The 20,513-nt window shown below is 39.1% G+C and overlaps 1 protein-coding gene across 4 annotated transcripts in view; it reads left to right on the top strand.

The window, feature by feature from the left end:
• Window positions 1–3,872: 3,872 nt before the first annotated feature.
• Window positions 3,873–20,513, top strand: part of lrp8 (low density lipoprotein receptor-related protein 8, apolipoprotein e receptor) — a 76,775-nt gene continuing 60,134 nt past the window's right edge. For 2 of the 4 annotated variants that reach the window (XM_077716506.1, XM_077716504.1), the window contains exons 1-2: window positions 3,873–4,117; window positions 4,826–4,951. In XM_077716506.1, the coding sequence (XP_077572632.1) occupies window positions 4,051–4,117; window positions 4,826–4,951 (193 nt within the window). In that variant the 5' untranslated portion in view covers window positions 3,873–4,050. The remainder of the gene's footprint in view (window positions 4,118–4,825; window positions 4,952–20,513) is intronic. The other 2 variants (XM_077716505.1, XM_077716503.1) reach the window with 1 other exon arrangement.

Raw genomic sequence — 20,513 nt, 5'->3', positions numbered from 1 at the left:
CAGGTCCAGACCCGAAATCTATCCCATTTGGGAACAGGCAAAAAAAAAGTATGTTCAGGAGTCCAAATCTGACTGGCACATTTAGGCTTTATGATAGAGTTTTAGTGACAGACCAATCACATGTGAGTTAAGCCTTTCCCTTAATCAACTCTGCATTCCAGTTGTTAAACACTCTCTTTTCAGCCAAAAGCAGGCAAACTCTTGGAGACAAAGTAAAGGAGGGAGGTAAACACTTTGCTTTGGGGAAAGTTAAGACAATCACAAAAAAAGAAGAGGAAATGCAGAAGAAATGCTGAAGCTTTAAATCTCATTGTACTTGTATAATGACAATACAGACATTCAATTCAATATTCCATGTCATTTTATCCAGTATTCCCTTAATAGTTGCCACTGTGAGCACTTGTCAAAGACAGGATATGTGAAACATAAGACAAAAAGTTGTGAAAATACTCAATCTGAAGGGAGATGATTGAATCTACTAACTTTTACTACCACATTTTCGGTTTGTCCCGTGAGGGGTCACCACTCTAAAATGGTGGCTAATAATAGGGAATTACAGATGATTCACTTCTGAATGTATAAAAAATATTCGAAAATAAGTGCCAAAAAGTTGAGAACAATTAATTGCTCAATTTCTGAGTTATAGCCATAAGTACTTTTTGTCTGGACCCTGGTGTCGTCACTGCCTGCGACAACCATTCACGCTCACACTCATACCTAGGGATAATTTAGAGTTTTCAACCAGCCTAACCTGCAGGTTTTTGGGATGTTGCAGGAAACCAGAGAAAGAATATCTGATTTCTGAATTCTGCACCAAATGTTAACAATCCATTCCTATTCCAGGATGCCAGAGAATTTCAAGAGAATCCCTCTTGAATTGTCAAATTACCGGCACTACTACTACTACTACACTTTCGGCTTTTTACACTCCCCTACGTCAGCCACTTTTATGCCCTTCTTCATTATATCCATGTATCCTTTACTAGGTCCACCTCCAAACCTTTTTCATGGTAGCTCAACCCTCAACATCCCTTTACCGATCTTCTCCGCTGGACATGTCCAAACAAAGTTTTGTGTCTCTTATACTATATTTAATTTTCATTGTTTTCTTGCCATGGAATAGGAAAAAATATATTATTAAGGCCCTCCTTTGAATATTTGGGTCAAAGCAGAACATGAGAGCAAATTAAACAGAAGCATTCATTGATTCATTTTCTGAACTGCTTTATCCACACTAGGCATCATGGCTATTTGGCCTATTCCGGCGGACTTCAGGCCAGAGGCGGTTGACACCCTGAATCAGTGGCAAGACCAGTGTTGGGCAAACCATTCCACAAAGGGCCGCAGTGGTTGTTGAATGTCCAACCTCATAAAGAGGCCAGCTTTTCACCAATCGGGTATCTTGCAAGTTAATTCAGTGAATTGTAGTGAGGTGCTTCTTGTTGTCAGAAATCTCATTGGTTAAATTGCCTTTGCTGAATCGATGGCAACAAAAACCTGCACCCACAGTGGCCCCCAAGGACCGGTTTGCCCACCCCTAGGGTAGCCAATTGCAGGGCACGAGGAGACAGACAACCATTCACGCTCACACTCATACCTAGGGGCAATTTACAGTGTTTACTCAGCCTAGCATGCATGTTTTTGGAATGTGGGAGGAGTACCTGGAGAAAACCCACGCAGGCAAAGGGAGAACGTGTAAACTCATCCCAGGTGGACCAACCTGGAAATAAAACCCTCCACCCCAGAGCTGTGAAACCGATGTGCTAACCACTGAAGCCGCTGGGCCGCATGAAACAGAAGCACAAAATCACAATTACGAATGCCGCAACATTTATTATTTCAAGTAAGAGGGTAATATATTTGTTTCGGCAAGAAAACGGTTGAAACCTACAGTGTCATCAAAAAATGCATTTATGGAATGGCCTGACTAGCAACACAACTAATGGGTACAAATGATGCAAGCTGTTTTTCTGAAAAACTTTTTTGATCTGCACATATGAGGTACCACTTGTATGGTGCCATTGCTTGGAATAATTTGGGCGGAAAAAAAACAAAACTCTGGCTTCCACAACAATGGAACAAGACAGATGAGGGCGCCGGATGTCAAAAAGCATCCCTTCACATGCATCACTTCCAGTTACCGACTCTGTCGTCAATGGCCCACAGCTGAAGATTTAAACTTGGATTAAAACTCAGTGGGGGGCTTCTTTGTTTTTTGTCACAAACCAACCGAGTAAGGATTGTTGCTCAATGAAGACCAATATATCAAATTTAATCAAGAACCCCATGAGGTGAGAGTTGCACTTTAATGTTCTCCAATGTTATAAAAATAAAGTAAATTGGCAATGCTCTTTCCTTGGCTTTTATTGCACATGCTTCAATAAAACAACGATGTTATTATAAGTCACTAGGTTCATCTCAAGTCTCATGCTACCATATTAAGTGGCGTCAAAATGCGTCAAAATTCTAGAAGGAAGCCTAGATGAAGGAACCTTAATTGTATCTTGCCGGTAGTGTTATAGTTTCTCCACAATGAAATCAAACAATCACAATCATTGAAAGTTGTGGAGTTTTAAAGCATTAATTACATTTGACCTAGCTAAATCAAATGATCAACTCATCAGCAAGCTGTCCAGAAGCTTGATACCGATCTAGATTACTTGATTCATGTGTGTTGGTGGAGGGAGAAATAGAAAACAGACCAGATAGGGGCTTTCGAGGACTGGACTAGGCCACCCTTGATTTAATACAATTTCAAATATAAAGAATGAACTGACCATTTTATAGTTATAGTACATATTTCCGGGTGAAGCTTGAAATCTCATAATACGTGCTTGTATAATGACAATAAAAGCATTAAATTCAATAAATAAGGGGATAGGCTCATTTCATTCCTCATCAAAAAATTCAAAATATTGGAACATGACTTTAGGGTGGCGGCCGGTGGGTGGTGCGAGTGTTTAGCGCGTTGGCCTCACAACTTTGGGGTCCTGGGGTCAAATCCAGGTCGGTCCACCTGCGTGGAGTTTGCATGTTCTCCTCGGGCCTGCGTGGATTTTCACCAGGTCGTACGGTTTCCTCCCACATTCCAAAGACATGTATGGTAGGCTGATTGGACACTCTACATTGCCCCAAGGTATGGGGTGTGAGTTTGCATGGTTGTCCAACTCCTTGTGCCCTGCGCCTCTACCCAGAGTCAGCTGGGATAGGCTCTAGCACCCCCTGTTATCCTAATGGACATTAGGGTACCCTAAAACACCTAATCTGATCTACATTTTTGAACCGGTTTATCCTCACCCGGGTCACGGGGGGTTCTGGAGCCTATCCCAACTGACTTCGGGCATGAGGCAAGGAACACCCTGAATTGGTGGGCAGCCGATCGCGGGGCACAAGGAGACAAACAACCATTCACCCTCACACTAGGGGCTAGTTAAAGTACCTAACCTGCTTACCATGTACGCCTTTGGACTGTGGGAGGAAGCCGGAGTACCTGGAGAAAACCCACACAGCCCAGTCCACACAGGTGCACCCACCTGGATTTGAACCCAGGTCCACCACTGCGAGGCCAACACACTAACCACTACACCACTGCACCACTCCATCCTAAAAACACAATACTGTAAAAATAAGTAATATACTAATGAACCGTCACCTTAGAACCAATTTATGTCACATGGCATTCTACTCCGAGTGAGTCCAAGCCTGAAGTAGAGCGAGGTGTGCCAAAGTTGGTGACCGGGAACAAGATTGCAGGATGCTACGTTCTCATGGTGACTCAGCAATGTCACCAGGTACGACTTCCCAAGCTGTTTTTTAAAGCAACTGTCAATTACCACACACCACCCTCAACCTCAGCTATCCCGCCCATTAACGTCACTGATTCAAACGGGAGCCGAGGCAGAGGCAAAGAAAGGAGGGAGCCGAAAGGATCACACACACGCATTAAAGCGGCTTGAGGGACAAGAGAGCGATTTAACGCCGGGCTTGGCTGCATCTTGGGGGTCTCTCGGCGTGATTTCTTTCGCATGACCACAATCGGAGGACTTCAAGATGTGGAAAGAAGTCGGAAAGCTCGTACTGTTTCATTTGATGCTAATGGAGCTCCAGTCCGCAAAAGGTAAGACACTTTGCTTCATTTGTAGCGAACCGCCCCGTGTGGTGTTGTATCCCGCATCGCAAGACTGCTAGAATGTTATGATTTCTGTGTTTTAGAAAATAATTGTAGTCACCATGGGAAAATCAAACAGAGTCAGGATGGTGACAGAAGGTGACAATATGCTGGAGGGCAGATGTAGCCTACACTGGCGAGTGGGGACAGATTGCACGTGTTAAACATGCAGGGTGCTTCCCGAGGATTTGTGACATTATGCGCTGAAATTAATATAAATACATTACTATCATGAATATTTTGGGCAATGCACATAACGTTTGTTAGAATCTGCCTAGATCATTCTTCTTTAGGTTGTTTGTTAGATTGTGTCATGGAAAAGATAAAGCTAAAACAAATAAACAATAAGGAAAATTAATGAGAGTTAAAAAAAATCAGAAATTTTGAAAAACAAAAATAAAAGTACTATCATTGTTATTGTGCACTTTGTAGTGAGGCTTTAAATCTCACTATACGTATATAATGACAATAAATTCAATTCAATCATACATAGCTTTAGACCACACACTGCAAGAATTGCAATTTACATTCCTGATTAAAAAAAGATAGTAAAAAATCCTGATTTAATAATATTAACTTCTAGAATCATTATTGTTAAATCAAATTACCATTTTAAAATTTCATTGTCTCCTGATTCTTTGTTTTATTATCATATAGGCACTCATACAGAATCACAGTGTGAAACGGGGCAGTTTCAGTGCAACAATGGAAGGTGCATCCCAACCCTTTGGAGATGTGATGATGATGATGACTGCTCAGATAACAGCGATGAGGAAAATTGTCGTAAGTAGCCTTGTCCTGCAGTGCAAAATTATTTTGATCCCATCGTTTGCTATGTTTATATTTATATGAAAAATACAACTGCTGTCTGGACTAGGTATTTCAAACATTTTCCAATCCTTTCATCCCTTATTTCATACATGCATCTTCTGAAATGTACCCCTTTACTCTAAGACTTTGCAAATGTTCAATATGTTATGCTGAAAATAAGCTACTTTTCTTGCTGGGCCTCATTGGAATCCTTTGCAGATATCAGCGTGCAGGGGTTGAAAAACCTTAGACAAAGGGTCACATGGCTTCAGGAATTAGCTTAACTCTTAACAAAATTTTCTGCCCTGCTAATTGTTCTCCTCATACTATTCATCCAACTATATCATGATTAGAATTCAAAGGATGATTCCAGAAATTGGATTAGTGACACAGTTAATGTAATAAATACATCATGACTCATGAAATTAGTGCAATGAGTTTTTCAATATCTATGAATGGATGTGCTATTCCGTATAGATAAGGACAAACTGAAACTGGCTTTTTGTTTTTGTTTGTTTTCTCAAGGTCGCTTTTGACTATGCATTAACTGAAAATAAATAGAGTGTAAAATGCAAAAAAAACCCACATAATATTCATTATTGAATTAAATATAGTGATATGTCCTGAAGCAAAAGTAGGAAGGAGAAACACACTTTTTTTTTTGGCGTGTACTGTTTTTGAATGCCCTAATGAAATTGCACAGACAACCAGACAGTAATTATTGTTTATGAATTTGTCCTGGCACTAATTGCTTGAATGGTTAAATTAATGGATAATTGATTCACCACTTGTTCTTCAACACCACCACAACCGTTCTTTGATCTAGCCATTAACAATGTCTTTCCTATATGATTGCTGTGACATTTTCACAATTGAGCTACCTCGTGGTGAAGAGGTTCACACGGCTGACAGGAGTGTGGGCAGGTGTGGGTTCAATTCCCATGGGTGGTTGGGAGTGTGGATAGTTGTTTGTCTCTCTGTCTACCCTACGACTGACTGTTGACCAGTCTAGGGTGTAGTCTGCCTTTTGCCTGAAGACAGCTGGGTTAGGCACCAGCAACCCCCGTAACCCTTTCGAGGATGGACAGTATGGGGGATGAATGAATGAATTTTTACAATTGTACCTGAATTGGTTGCCAGTCAATTGCAGGAATAGCGAGTTCCTTGAAGATATTTACAGAAACATAGTGACTAAAGAAATTGCAACACATGTTGTTACATTAATATTCCCATTCTCCAGTCCTGCTATGAATTTGTTACCTATGCACTGCCAGCTATGCTGTGCATCCTTATTAATTTGGATTGTACCTACTCACTTTGCTCTCTTACTACTTCTGCCCCATGTGTGGAATGTGTTGTCTTCTGGATTCTCTCTGTAGGAATACCTCACTCTTTCAGCCCCTTAGGACACATCATTTTTAAATTTCCTGAGGGCAATGAAGTAATGCCAAGAGAGACTATGCCCAGAATAAGCATCAGCTTGTGGTTCGGTCAGGGATAAATCCTCGTTCCCTGTTGCCAGAGTCATGTTTAGTGCCTGGCTTTGTTCCATCTCTTCTAACAGATGCCACCACTCTCTGCAACCTAAAAACACTGTTGAGCAGGAGGAGGTCCAGGGAAATAAATTGATGAGCGTAGATCTTAATGAACAAAATGAAACAAAGCTCACATAAGTCAAAGGGCAGAACAATTTAGAGAATGGTCCAGGAGACAAATTCAAAATGCATTTGTCCTAGGATCTAAAAAAAATTACCGTATTTCCCGCACTTTAAGGCGCACTGGATTATGAGGCGCACCTTCAATTATCTGAAAAATGGTGTAATAGATAAAGCACACCGGATTATAAAACACAGTAGTAGCAGTCATGATGGTAATGGTATTAATAGTAGTAGGGGATTGTGTTATACATCCACTAGATGGGGTCGTAGTGGTAGTAATACTAGTAGTGGTTAGAGGTTAAGTTTTACATCAACTAGATGGAGCTTTGGTAAAGGAATTTCATATAATGACTACTCTATATTGATCCATATATAAGGTGCATCGGATTATAAAGTGAATTGAGAAAATTGAAGTCTTTTACTTGTGACTAATAGTGTCGAAAATACGGTAATATGTGTGCAATGCATGTTGGACACAGCAAAATTTGGAAAGTACTCGCTCAAAATTAGTTGCTTAGATGTCATTTTATGATAGAATATCCTAATTGCTTCCTTTTGTTGTTAAGAGTTTCTCATAGATGAACATGCAATAATAACTTTAAACGTTTTGGTAATGGTGTACTGTGCATGACTTATTTTGGAAATTTCATACAGTTTAGTTAAATATACCACTAAATTAAACCAATGAAATGTTTATTTTTAATCTTTCATGTACGGTTTTTCATTTTCCTCTAACATGGATTTAAACTGATTCTTTTTTATTTTGCTGATGGGTGATTAGATTATTCATTAGTTGGGTTAATCTAGTTTAACTGATGCACTTAAAAATATATAATATAAAATATAGCCAGTGTAGATACTGTATGTAGTATGTTACAATTAGGCCTGGGCAATGAAATGATAATGATAATTACCATCAAATATTTTTGTTATCAATAATAATAATAACTTTTGACAAATTTTAACTGCCATTACACCACCGAACACCGCAAAGAATGGGGTCACTGATGAAGTGGACGCTAGTTCCAGACCAGCATCCAGTAGAAGAAGATGGTAAGGAAAAGCATGATTGTCAATAGAGCAGCTAACATGGAGCATGAAAGCAAAGTGAATACAACACAGCGAAAAAGAGATGCAGGACAACACCGACCCGACCCACTAAAAGATACAAGTGAAGTCTCCTTGTCATTTTCTCTCTTTATTTATTTTCATTTTTTTTTTTTTTTGGTTAATGCCTCTTAAATACCTGTTCATAAACAGCAGCCATTTTAACCCAATATCCTCATTTGAGGACATCCTACAATTCTTTTCTTACTTGATAGTAATCAGATTTTACCAATTTCATGCAAATCTTATGAAAATGTATTTCATATTGTACTGCAACTTTTGGTTTAAAGGCTCATTTTTCAAAATTAAGACCCCTGTCAAAATTTCTGCAGGTTTTATTTATCATTACTTTTTATACTGAGAGAGTTATCTTATCTTTATTGCACAACAGAACAACAAATATACTTTTAAAATCATATTTCATATTCTGTTTTCTTACTTTCATAATTTAATAACAATTAAAGTAACTTATTTACTCATACACAGAAGTGTGAAGTTTCCAATTTGAAAGAAAAAACATGATATTTATCGTGATAATTTTTTATTATATCGCCCAGGCCTAGATGCAATGCTACTGTACTAACTGTCCCCTCCGGTTTCATCATCTGAAAAGTTGTGGACAGATAAGTGCTCAAGATTTGGATGGCATTGTGTTTTCGATCATGCTCTCCTCTTCCTTTTCCAGATCCTCTCCTTCATTTTCAACATGCCTATTGGTAGATTCCTGTCTTGTTGCCCAGGGAGACGGCAAAGCACAGTTGATGGCACTGGGGCTTTTTGAGTATGTGTGTGCTTTCTTTGTTGTGAATGCAGCACTGCTAAACATTTGTGAACACATGGCAACTCTCCTCCTCTGCATAGCTATGTATGACCTATATTACAGATGGGAATACAGAAAAAAGAGGCCTTATCGTTTTGACAGCAGATTTAAGTGGATTTAAACATGCCTAATCCAGTGTGCCACAGTAAAATTCATCTAGCTGAACCTGTAAGCTTTCAATTTTCCTTTCTCCCTGCATAACTGTAAAGATTATGCAAAATTTCAATCAGGAACAGTTTACAGCCACTCGTAATGAAATAGTAATGACTCGATTGATCATTTTGGAATATTAAAAGGAAGAAAAATCTAGAATCATGTATGGCCCCCTGGAATTTTAATGATTGTGGAAATTTGCTGTGGATTAATTCTATCTAGATGACAAGGAAATGGTGTGTGATTTATTTGCAGAGGTGCATAATGCAAGATATCGATTATTTGAGCTATGTTTATGATGATTCCTATCTACAACAATAAACTGGATTATAAGGCACACCTTCAAGAACCACATTAGAGAAATATGTGTTCATAACATATAAAACAAAGCTTGCTGACTATTATTATTTTAAATATACTGTGAAGTGGTGGCTTAAATAAGTGGTGATTTAAATTTAAGTGGGTTTGGCAAAATCCATCATGAAATCAGAATATCCAAACCTGAATCAAATCAAAAGGATTATTGCTCCGTGTACAACAGAAAGAGGAAGTTCCCCGAGACACAATTGCCGCAGAGCGAATGTACATGTGACACGTTTTTTAATGAGTGAGCAGGTATTCGGTGTAACCAGATTTCTTTATTGTATGTACTTGTTATGGAAATACTAGCGATACAGTAAGCATTATTTTAAGTGGTCAGCCAATAAAGCCAACACTTGTCGTTGATTTATGCCTGAATCAGTCAAAGAAAGAGAGTTTGTCAACTTCAAGATGGCTCCCTAAGCTTTTTAGTTTGACACATGGCAGGACCCCAGATCAATTTACCGCAACTAAGTGCACCAGACCAACCAAGGCTCTACCTTTGGCAACTGTATGCTGAAGTATCATGGTTAAAAGCAACTAATTTGCAAGACACACACATTTTTTACCAATAAGCATGAGAAAGTCACAGGGAGCAGCGTCTCCTCACCAGTCATACACCTACTCTCAATGTAGCAGACATAACAAATTTCATGCTGCCTCTCAACATGCAAGTATTAAAGTTGGGGGTGTCATGCTGACAAATAACAACATATTATGCACACCCCAACACTTGCGCACACATTACTCTGCAATACAGTTAAGGTCAGACATCTCATTGTGAAGGCTAGAGGTCGATGTGAACAGTGGCAACACACACTTCAAATACTTGGATATTTAGGAGAGAATTTTGAAAACACCTAATTAGGTATGCTCAAATCGGGGAAAAAAAAGAAGAAGAAAAACAGAAATACTCCAATGGTTGCCAAGCACAGGCCACAAACATTTCATTCACTCTAGTACAAAGTTAATGAACACATAATGACACGAGCTTTTTGAATGTCTACAGTAATCTTCTATTTTTAAGAGATTACATTTTACTGTGCTCAATTGGATGCCCACGTTCAGTGACGAATTGTGACCTCCATAGTTGCATTTTGGCCACTGAAACGACACACGTTTCTATTTTATGCACAGCTATGCCTAAATATAAGTTCATGAATATCATCCTCTTCAGTATTGCATTATTTCCAAATATTTATACACTGTATGGATAGGGGCGGCCTGTCGGACGAGTGGTTAGCGTGTCGGTCTCACAGTTCTGGTGGTGAGGGTTCAATCCCAGGTCAGTCCTCACTGTGTGGAGTTTGCATGTTCTCCCTGCACTTGTATGGGTTTTCGATAGTTTCCTCCTACATCCCATAAATATGCAGAGTAGGTTGGTTGAACCCTCTAAATTCCTCCTAGCTATGAGTGAATGGTTGTCTGTCTCCTTGTGCCCTGCGATTGGTTTGCCACCCATTCAAGGTGTCCTCTGCCTGGTGCCCGTAGTTAGCTTAGATAGGCTCCCACACTGCACTCAACCCTTGTGTGGATAAGCGGTTTTGAGAATGAATGAATTTATGGATAGAACTTATAAATGGTGGCAGGCATTTTCATTGTGCTGTCTTTGATCCGGGAATTTTACTTACCATATTTAACGTACTATAAGGCGCACCTTCAATAAAAACGTGAGTTTCATATATAAGGTTGAACCGGATGATAAGATGCACTAGTATTTTGTTTTCCAAATTATTATGCAAGTTATATTTTTCTATGATCTTTCGATATAGTTTGTGCATCTGGCAAAAAAAAGTATTTTTTTCATTGTGATGTATGAAAATGATTATGCAAAGTACAGTTCTTCTCTTTGTCCCATGGAAGAGAGTGGTGGGTCAGAAATTTCATAAACTTTTTATGGGTCATTTTTTGACCAACCAGCTCTTTCCTCATGACGCCGGCCAAAAACATGACTCTGCCACATCCTTGTCTGTGGGACTCTGGAGGCACTAGCACCTTCAAATATCTGTTTGCTGCTTAATGGCATTTTACCTGCTGCTCCCTTAATCAAATGTATTTGTCTGCCAGAAACCTTCCTCATTTTGCCTTTCACCTGCACAAACCTGTGGGTTCTGAATCATCTACAAATCTTTTAGCAGTTCACGCTTACGTTTTCATGAAATTTCCGAGCTTTTCATTCCTTGTCTAAGGTATTCAACAATTTCACAATTTTCAGCAGCAGAAAGATTATTTTTCTTTCTCATGTTTGTCTGCTTAATAATGTGTAACATCCTTCTTCAGTAGTTTTCCCTATATTTGGGCTCACAAAGCAAACTAATTATTACAGGTGTGCCATTTCATGAGATGAAAGTCCTAAAAGTGTAATAGCCTCACTTTTATCAAAACCAGTATCACAATCTATGAACCATCAAGTATTCAGTGTGATGTAGACGTGTTAGGTGCAGCAGTGCAAAGCATCAGTGGGGTAATTTTAGCTGAGGTCAGTGCTGGCCTTGGGCGATTATATCATTCTCAGTGCATTGGTACTCTCTTGCTCATTTCAGGTCCAATTTGTAGCTTTTGCCCCATAACCACATTTGTTACATCTCAGTCGTGCCTTTGTTGTGTTGTTATACTGTACAGTGCTGAAAACATATGGACTGGGTGCTGTCTGTGTGATGTGTTTGCACACATAGATCTGGTAATGTGTGCTAATGTAATATATTCAATGCAACTGTTCATATTTTAATTTGTCATCTTGACAACTGGAATGTTGATTGATTGGTGATCAAGTCAACAATATACATGCATGTAGTAATTAATAACCTTATACAGTGATACCTCTCTCTAATTCAAAGTCAAAAGCCATTATACAACAGCTGCGTATTACAAAATGAGTGGTGCTACTCCACAAAGTGCATGTTTCAGTAACTAACCACTGAGTCACTGTGACAAGACCTGTGAATGCGACAGATCTTTTTACTTTGTTGTTTCATTTCACACTCAATGGGTGGGCATGAACCCCAGAGACCAAACTGTGTATACAAGCAATAAAAGGTAAATTTTCCATAAGTCATCTGTGAACCTACAAAATTGCAAAAATACTAAAATGTAGAAAGGTCTTGATAAACATATCATATTTACATGCATTTCAGTTTGTTACTGCTGTTTTTTACACTTGTGAGTTGGTGTGCCCAAAGCCCACCCTTTAAACCATTCTATCTCCCTGACACAGTATCATGTCTTTAATCTGCAGCTCAGATTAACCAAATATACGCATGCCCCTCTGTTTTATTATTTACATTTGCTGTAATCTTATTTTTAAGCGTGCTCTGTTACATATGGCGTATGCATCTTGGGAGCAACATATGAAATCAGCTTAAAATGTTGTTGAATAAACCTTACTGCTAAAACCACTGTGCTGGGATGATGCCTCAATAAATATATCAGATGTTTTTCATCTTTAAATTGTTCTTAATGATTACTATGGGCATTTATTTACTTAATAATATAGGAAAACATACTCATAGTTTAGTAATAAGCCCGTCACCGAATGTAGTCCTTGCTTTCCAGAGGTTTTAATTTGTTTAACCAAACAACGTCCGGTTCATGTAACGTAAAAATATGCAACAAAATCATTTAGTCTGGCACCATTTTGAATTTCTTGGTGGCCCGGTGAAGACTGGTTAGCATTTCCACCTCACAGTTCTACGATCGAGGGTTTGCACGGCATTTTTATGTTCTCGCCAGCCTGTGTGGGCTTTGTCCTGGTATTCCAGGTTCCTCACATCAATAATTTCATCACGAAATATTAGAATGTGCCTAATAATGTTTGAAAAGAACTATGCACAATTGACATTGTACTCTGAAACTGCCTCTCTTCCAAGTTCAATTGTTCTTCAGCCGCCTTAAAAAAGCAACATCCGTCCATGTTCATTTTGCATTGCAGCTAGGATGTAAGAGTTTCTGGAGCTAAAGATTTCCTAAACTCAGTTTGAACTTTCCGGACTTGGCGCTCACAATCTGTATTGCTGTGGGGAAGAGAGAGGATTGCTTCCATAACGTTTTTTCACATCGTAAACACCCGATGCTGCAACTTTTATATCCCGATCACAAACCTTACAATGAGCATACATACTGACTATCCGTTGCTGGTTGTATCACACCATTGAATTGGGTAATCCTTGTGTGGAATATCAGTAATATCTCAAACTGTTCTCCTCAAGTCAGTGAGAGTTGTATGCATTTGTTACTGACATGGGTGACTTCCAGAAGAAAGGGCGCAAACGTTTCACACCCAGTGAAATTCTGGGGCAAGACCTTCCTTAACCTGGCATAAATTTGGGCTGATCTGGTTTTAAACAGTCTGTGAAAATGAGTACCAGTTTTTGTCATTATTGCAACGTTGCACGTTTTTCTTGCCCATGTGAACTATATCTGCTTTGTTCTGTTGTTTTCTACGCACGTGAGTTGCATTCTCTCTTGTAGAAGTCTGGTTGGTTTACTGCGGGAGGGAAAGAACAAGCCACAGCGTAAAATTGTCGAAAAAGCATGCCATTTATCATGACCTGAAAAAGCATCATTATCAGATTTATATATCAAACGATAAGTCGATGATGATGCCTTTTATCGGCAGTCCTGACTCAGCCGCCACTTGGATCAGATTGTTGCCTAAATAGGTATGCAGAGAGAGAGCTAGAACAAGGCACCGTAGTTCTTTGGGTGATCCAGCTCAAGAACCCACTCCCACCCTCATCCACCTGTCTTGATTATTTTTATTATGATTTTTCTTTAACTCTGAGTTTTAATTTAATGTGTCTACCATTTCACTTTAGAATTAGGCTCGAACTGGATAAATGAAATGTAAACATTTTTGTGGTCAATTATAATATTGAACTATAAGTTGGTATAATAGTTATGGTGACACATAACACGGATTTGACACTTATCCTCCATGCAGTTGTGGCCAAAAACAGTAACTTGGGAAATTAGCCATAATACAACTACACTGAAAGTTTAAGGAAGGCAATAGTGATCTCAAAACAATCAGAATAATGAGAAAAAAAAGTAAATTCTGTCTGCATACTCTCTCTACGGGATTGTGAGAGTGGAGTGCCGCCTGCCGTGGCCCATCTGCCATCCGTTATGTCTTTCTCATGATTTTGTTTCTTTTGGGATGTCCCCAGTTTAAAGTCATCACGTGACACTACAAAAAGTGTTTCCCTACTTGCTAATTAGTTGAAACTTTAAGAAACGTACCGTTCGTACGTACTGTATTGTTTTTCATCCTTTTATGGACAAATTTTTATAGGCTCAGCAGAGACAGAGAATGATCAAAACAATTATCTTACGCACTCTCTTTCTCATTCTCTATTTCTTTTCATTTCTACTTTGCACTGTATTGTTTTTCATTCTTTTCTGGACCAATTTTGATAGGCTCAGCAGAGACAAAATGATCAAAACAATTATCTTAGACGCTCTGTCTCTGTCTTTCTCATTATCTATTTCTTTCAAATTCCATCTATAAAACAACATAAAAATTGTCCATATACTATATATTTCATTTAATCTGTAAAGAGCTAAGGCGACTGATTTTGGAGCAGTCCCGAGCAAAGGCAAAACTATTGGCTATGGTGAGTTCAACATCACATCTAAAATGTCTGGTAAAATACATAATGCTATAGCCATGTGTGTAACTGGATTGGAAAGATGGTCCCCTACCGTTACTGTCACTGTGATGAAGAGTCTCTACAATGGAGTCTTGGTTAATTAATCTCGCTGCGTGTGTGTCTACATATGCTTCAAAACTGTCACCGTGATGAAGTATTACAGATTGTCATTAGCTCCGATGGTCTGTAAAGCCACCCACCTTAGTAAATATGGAAAAACACGATCCACGACGTTCTCTGCTTCCCCCGTAGACCCAAGTCATCCAATAGGCTGAAGTTGACATTGACGTTCACTGTGGTAGGAAGTATTCTTGCACATACATGCAAACTGAATGGACAATAATTTGGGGTGATGCTGCATATTCTGGGATCAATCCATTTGATCTGATGACAGGACCAGTATTGCTGTTATAGATACAGTCCAGATGCTTTCTTGTTTTGCTCATCGGAATGTTAAATCTTATATTTAACTATCTTTAATTGTCCATATGCTTCTTTTTTATTCACTAAAAATGTTCTCCGCGGGCCTGTGTGGGATTTCTCTGGGTACTCTGATTTCCTCCCACATTCCAAATACATGCATAGTGGGCTTTGTTGTCTCCTTGTGCCCTGCGATTGGCTGGCCACCAATTCAGGGTGTCCCATGCCTTTGGCCAAAAGTCAGCTCGGAAAGGCTCCAGCACCCCTTGCGACCCTAGTGAGGATAATGCGGTGCAGAAAATGAGATGAGATTAGACTTTGACAGGAAACAATACGTCAAATGTGCATGACTCATTTAAACACAGTTTTTCCTCTTCACAGTGTGTCTTGAAAAAGGTCTCATGTCTTTTACGTCTCTGGTGAGATGATCCTATTGACAAACTGTCTACATTTTCCCACACTGCACAATGTACTCTGTAATCAACTTCCACCACAAGGGAGGTATATTTCGTGATTTTGACAACATGGGTCTTTCCCGTGACAGGTGAATTAACTGAGGTCCTGCATGTTATAAATCAAAGAAAACACTATTGAGCAGATAACTGGTAATCCAGAATATTGTATTGAGTGCACAGAGTTGCAGCCATATTTATACCAACCAATTATACATTTTCGATTAATTAGCCAACCAAACAAAATTATGATGTTCCATTTAAGAGCGATAATAAAACTGAAATGACATAGTGCTGTCAAGCAAGATTAATTCATAAATATTTCAGTTCCTAATATTTCCTTCATGTTCCTGCTACTGTATTGTTGTTTTCAGCCTCTCTGTGTGCTCTCTGTTTATGGAGTAGTCTGCCCTTCGTCCGAAGTCAGTTGGGATAGGCTCCAGCAACCCACCCAAATCTTATGAGGATGCGTGGTATGAATGATGAATGAATGAATGTTCTTGTTACTATCTTCCAGTTTGTTTCTTTTAAAAGTTTGTTGGTCGGTATCTGCTTTTCTTCACATGTCCATGCAGCTAAACAGAATGAGTGTTACTGGTTTTATATTGCCTCTTCCCTCGAGTTTCAGTGACCTTAAAACCTGTTGTGTTTCAAATCCATTCCACAATATTACACACATTACATAGTATACAGCTGACACACTGACACAAACGTGTAAGCGAAGGAACATTGATTTTACAACTGCACAGAGATAGACGATCAGGAACATTCAGTCACATAAACAGGGCTTAATGCTGTAAAGGGATGAAACCCACTGTTTGTCGGCATGATGCTGAATTTGGGCTCTCAGCCTGAGAACACCTGCTGTTTTGGAAAAGGCAAAATCTAAGAGGCAGATGAACACTATTTCCATGAACTCACCATGGTGTGTGTGCTTGTGTGCACGTCATTGCGGGAGTCAGTCAGTCCAGGCTGTTACGAAAGGGAATGGAAGAGCAGGCCAGCAACTGATAAATTTTCTTTTTACTTGTCAAGAAGAGCTTTGATATTCATGGCCTCTTGTGACCCAGATTCAACCCTTCATTCTTGTTTTTCCACATTGGAATAGTGGCATAACTTCAGAAGACTAGTGAGATACCAAGGAGAAGATGAAAGCAACAGAGAGTTTTAGAAGAGAAACACAATGGGAAATTGAAGGTAACAGAGTTTGTTAAATGGTACCTGGCAATAGGGAAAAGGGAGGATTCAGCATATAATTGAGGTATGGGGTTATGTTAAGGACAATTTGAGGACAACACCTGCGTACAGAGAATTTTGGATTGAACCACAATGCATGCTGCAAATCCATCAGTAAAGGTTTTTGGACTGGGGCGAAATATTTGACAGAAATTTGCATGTGTAAATAGCTATTGAAGAAATGGAAAAGAACTTGAAATTTTAGAAATTTAGGTCTCATTGACATTGGTATTATGTTTTAAGTCAATCAGATGGAGAGAGTGATGGATTGATGGAATCACTGGTAAAAGCCAAGCTTGTAAAACGCTAGCTTGAGAAAAAATGTTTTAAGATGTGACCTGAAACTAGTCAGCACATGGACAAACATAAAGTCGGAATGTAGGTGTTCAGCAACCAGGGACTAGACATTTGGACTTGAGCTCAATGGGATCTAGACTTGAGTCGACTAACGTCGCAAATTTGATGGCTTTCCACTCAACTCTTAAAGAAAAATACTACAGGCTCACACTTGAATCGCTTGTAATGAAAGGATCTGGGACTGGACTGAATCCGGGTCACTGGCCTTTCTGTCCAAATTTAAAAACATGCCTGGTAGGCTGATTGAATGCTCTAAAGAGAGACTTGGAATGTATGTGATTGTTTGTTAGTCTCATTTTTTCCATTGATTGGCTGGCAACCTGCCTACTTCCCATAGTTAGCTGGTTAATGTTCTGGTGGTTAGCTAAAATAGCTTTGGCTTGGCTTTGTTTTGGCCAACTTGTTTTGCCTTTTGCTCTTGGTTTGGCTATCACTCCAGTGTCCTGTCAATAATATGTATATAATTGCATGAATATGTCGACTTCAACAGCAGGTCAGGAATACAAAAAAATATTAAGACTTGTGAAGGTCATCGGCTCCAAATATCTCTCCATGTGCAACAGTACTATGTGAGACCCCATCTGCCACATGGAAAGGGATTGCCAGTTTCAACTGCAACACACACATTTACAGCATACAGAATTTAGTATGCACTCATCCAGTTTCTTACGAACAGAGATGAAGGGGAATGAAATACATGATTACCCCATGTGTTTTTGTGTGTTGAATGTGGTGGGTGCATTATATATTTTAAATTTTTTTGGCACCACGTTTAATTCTTTGTTGTAAATATATCTTTCACTCAAACACTTTCTGACATCTTTTGTAATTTACACACCCTTATCGGCACCCTTTATTGTCGCGCCCTTTTCAATTATTCAGTTGAAGCTGTAACTTATCTACCCTCACATGGTAAAATAAAATGATACAAGCTCTTCAATTGCATTGTGTCAATAAATTGCCTAATCGGATTGTGTTTAAGGGACCCTATCAATGCCTAACTACACTGATCCCGGAAATTGGTCCAATTAAAAAAAAAATCCACGAATAATAATTATATTTTGAGTTTTAAATGCAATTATTACCAATTTCAATGTTTCACGACTAGGAGCCAGGCAAGTTTGCTCTTGTCACACTTGCCTCAATATACCCATTTTGCTCATTGAAACCTCAGATTAAATTAACAGATTAACAGAATGTTTACTCCCAGAGCGCACCGCCTTGTGTTGAATTTCAAACCTACGGGATGTGCGGATAGGATATAATATATCCCGTGACAGCGTCACGACAGTTTATCATTTACACCGTGATTAACACGTTGAACCAAACACATTTGAATATTGGATTGTTAAGAGGCTTAAAAACAGGATTTGGACAAAAATTTATATATAGAACTGATCTATTAACCTTTAGTAAATCTGTCAATAAAGTAGTTGCTTAATTATGGCAGCCTAATTGGCGGGGATGTGAAATCGAAATAAACCTGTAACTCTGACGTGGCGCTGACAAAAATTAGTTTGACATCCCTGCTCTGTGTCTTAGCAGTAATTTAAATTCCTAATGAATTTACATTGAAATCAGCTTCACAATTAGGATCCCACAAACCAAACAAAATACGGGCTGAAGCATAGGCAGAATAAAAATATATCTAAGAATCTGAATTTAATAGATTTTTTCAAATGAAAACTACAGTACCTTTAAATTGTTCAGCTTGATTCGAATATCCTTCTGGTTTCATACACTTTTATAATCTCTTTTTTTTCTTATCACCAATATTTTGCTTGTATTCCATTGTGTGGTATACTCCTCTGCTTTTTCTTTCATTAAGTGTTAATCCACGCCGTGGCTCTAGTGTGTCACAGTGTGCTCATTGTGTTGGATCGATGCTTCTCTTGTCTCCTCCCTGGCTAGACCCTTATCAGTCAAGACAAACCACAGGCCCCTAATGAAGGTCGCTCCTCTTTCCATGCTAATCCAACTCTATTGGAATTAGGGTCATTGTCTGCCATCCATCTCAATGAGGCAGTGGAACCTGGAAAGAAAGGAAGACAAGGAATTCTATAAATTACGTGAAACATTTCCCCAGGATTTTTAGTGTTGGATATGATTGTTATGGGAGCGTGAGATCGCTCCCCGGTCAGATGGAGGAGCTGCCGGTGCTTGCTGGGCGGCCTCTCTGCTGTCACACAAGCCCAGAGGGAACATGCAAACTTCACACAGGTGGAGGTGTCCTGGATTTGACTCGCGTCACTGGGCCGCAAATATATATAGATATATACAGTGGAGCAAATAAGTATTTAGTCAACTACCACTTGTGCAAGTTATCCTACTTGAAAAGATTGGAGAGTTTAAAAAAAACCATGAAATTGGATCAACAGTCTCATACATAACAAAACGTTGCCACATTTGGATTTGTTCTTGCACACTGCTAGGTATGAGTTTGAGTGTTAGTGTGAATGGTTATCCATCTCATTATTCCCCTTTGATTAGACTGCAACCAATTCAAGGTGTAACCTGCCTGCTGTCCATAATTGACTAGGATAGGCTGCAGCACATCTTGTGCCCATATGAGGATAAGCGGTACAGAAAATGAATTAATGAATGGATATTTTTGCTGTAATTTCTCAAGGCATTTGGTGAAAAGGAGCTTACTGCCATCTATTTGTTTGTCTCTTACAATTTGTTTTGATCAAATATTTTGATGAAGAGGAAAGTGAGGTGTACAGTTAAAATCTGGCTAAAGGGAAATGAGAGACACTATCACTAGCTAATCTTGATGCAAAACAAATTGGTTTTCCTAGAACACCTGGACCTCGCTGCCTCTTGCTCAGCCTCCACCACCGCTTCCCTTTCGTACTGTACCTCTAATAATTTCTACCTCCCGTCTTTCCCCTGTTCTACTTCCTTGTCCTCAGAGATGTATAAACACCGCTGTCTCTGCTCATTTCTTCACACACTCGTAAAGTTTGCTGACGGCTCATCTGTTTTGTTGTCAGATAATGCTGTCTCTGTTCATTTACACCTGTGATAGTGACACATGAATATTTCAATTTAGTTCCATCCCTGTACTAGATTGTTTGTATCACAAACATGAGAGGTGAATGTTCTAATAAATAAGTAAATAAAAAAAAATATGTATATTTTATGATGATTTTCTTTTAGAATAAAACTTAAATGACAAAAAAAGAAGACTAATTAGTCCTGGAGGGTCTTGCGCCTCACTAACTGTCATATACACTAACACACTGACAAGTGCAGAAACATTCCTCCCTGTTTATATCAAAGTACACGAATGTACTTACTAGGTACATCTGCTCTGACCTC

This window comes from Stigmatopora nigra, chromosome 5, assembly GCF_051989575.1.
Source record: "Stigmatopora nigra isolate UIUO_SnigA chromosome 5, RoL_Snig_1.1, whole genome shotgun sequence".
Taxonomy (NCBI): domain Eukaryota; kingdom Metazoa; phylum Chordata; class Actinopteri; order Syngnathiformes; family Syngnathidae; genus Stigmatopora; species Stigmatopora nigra.
This window is presented reverse-complemented; position numbering and strand designations above follow the sequence as displayed.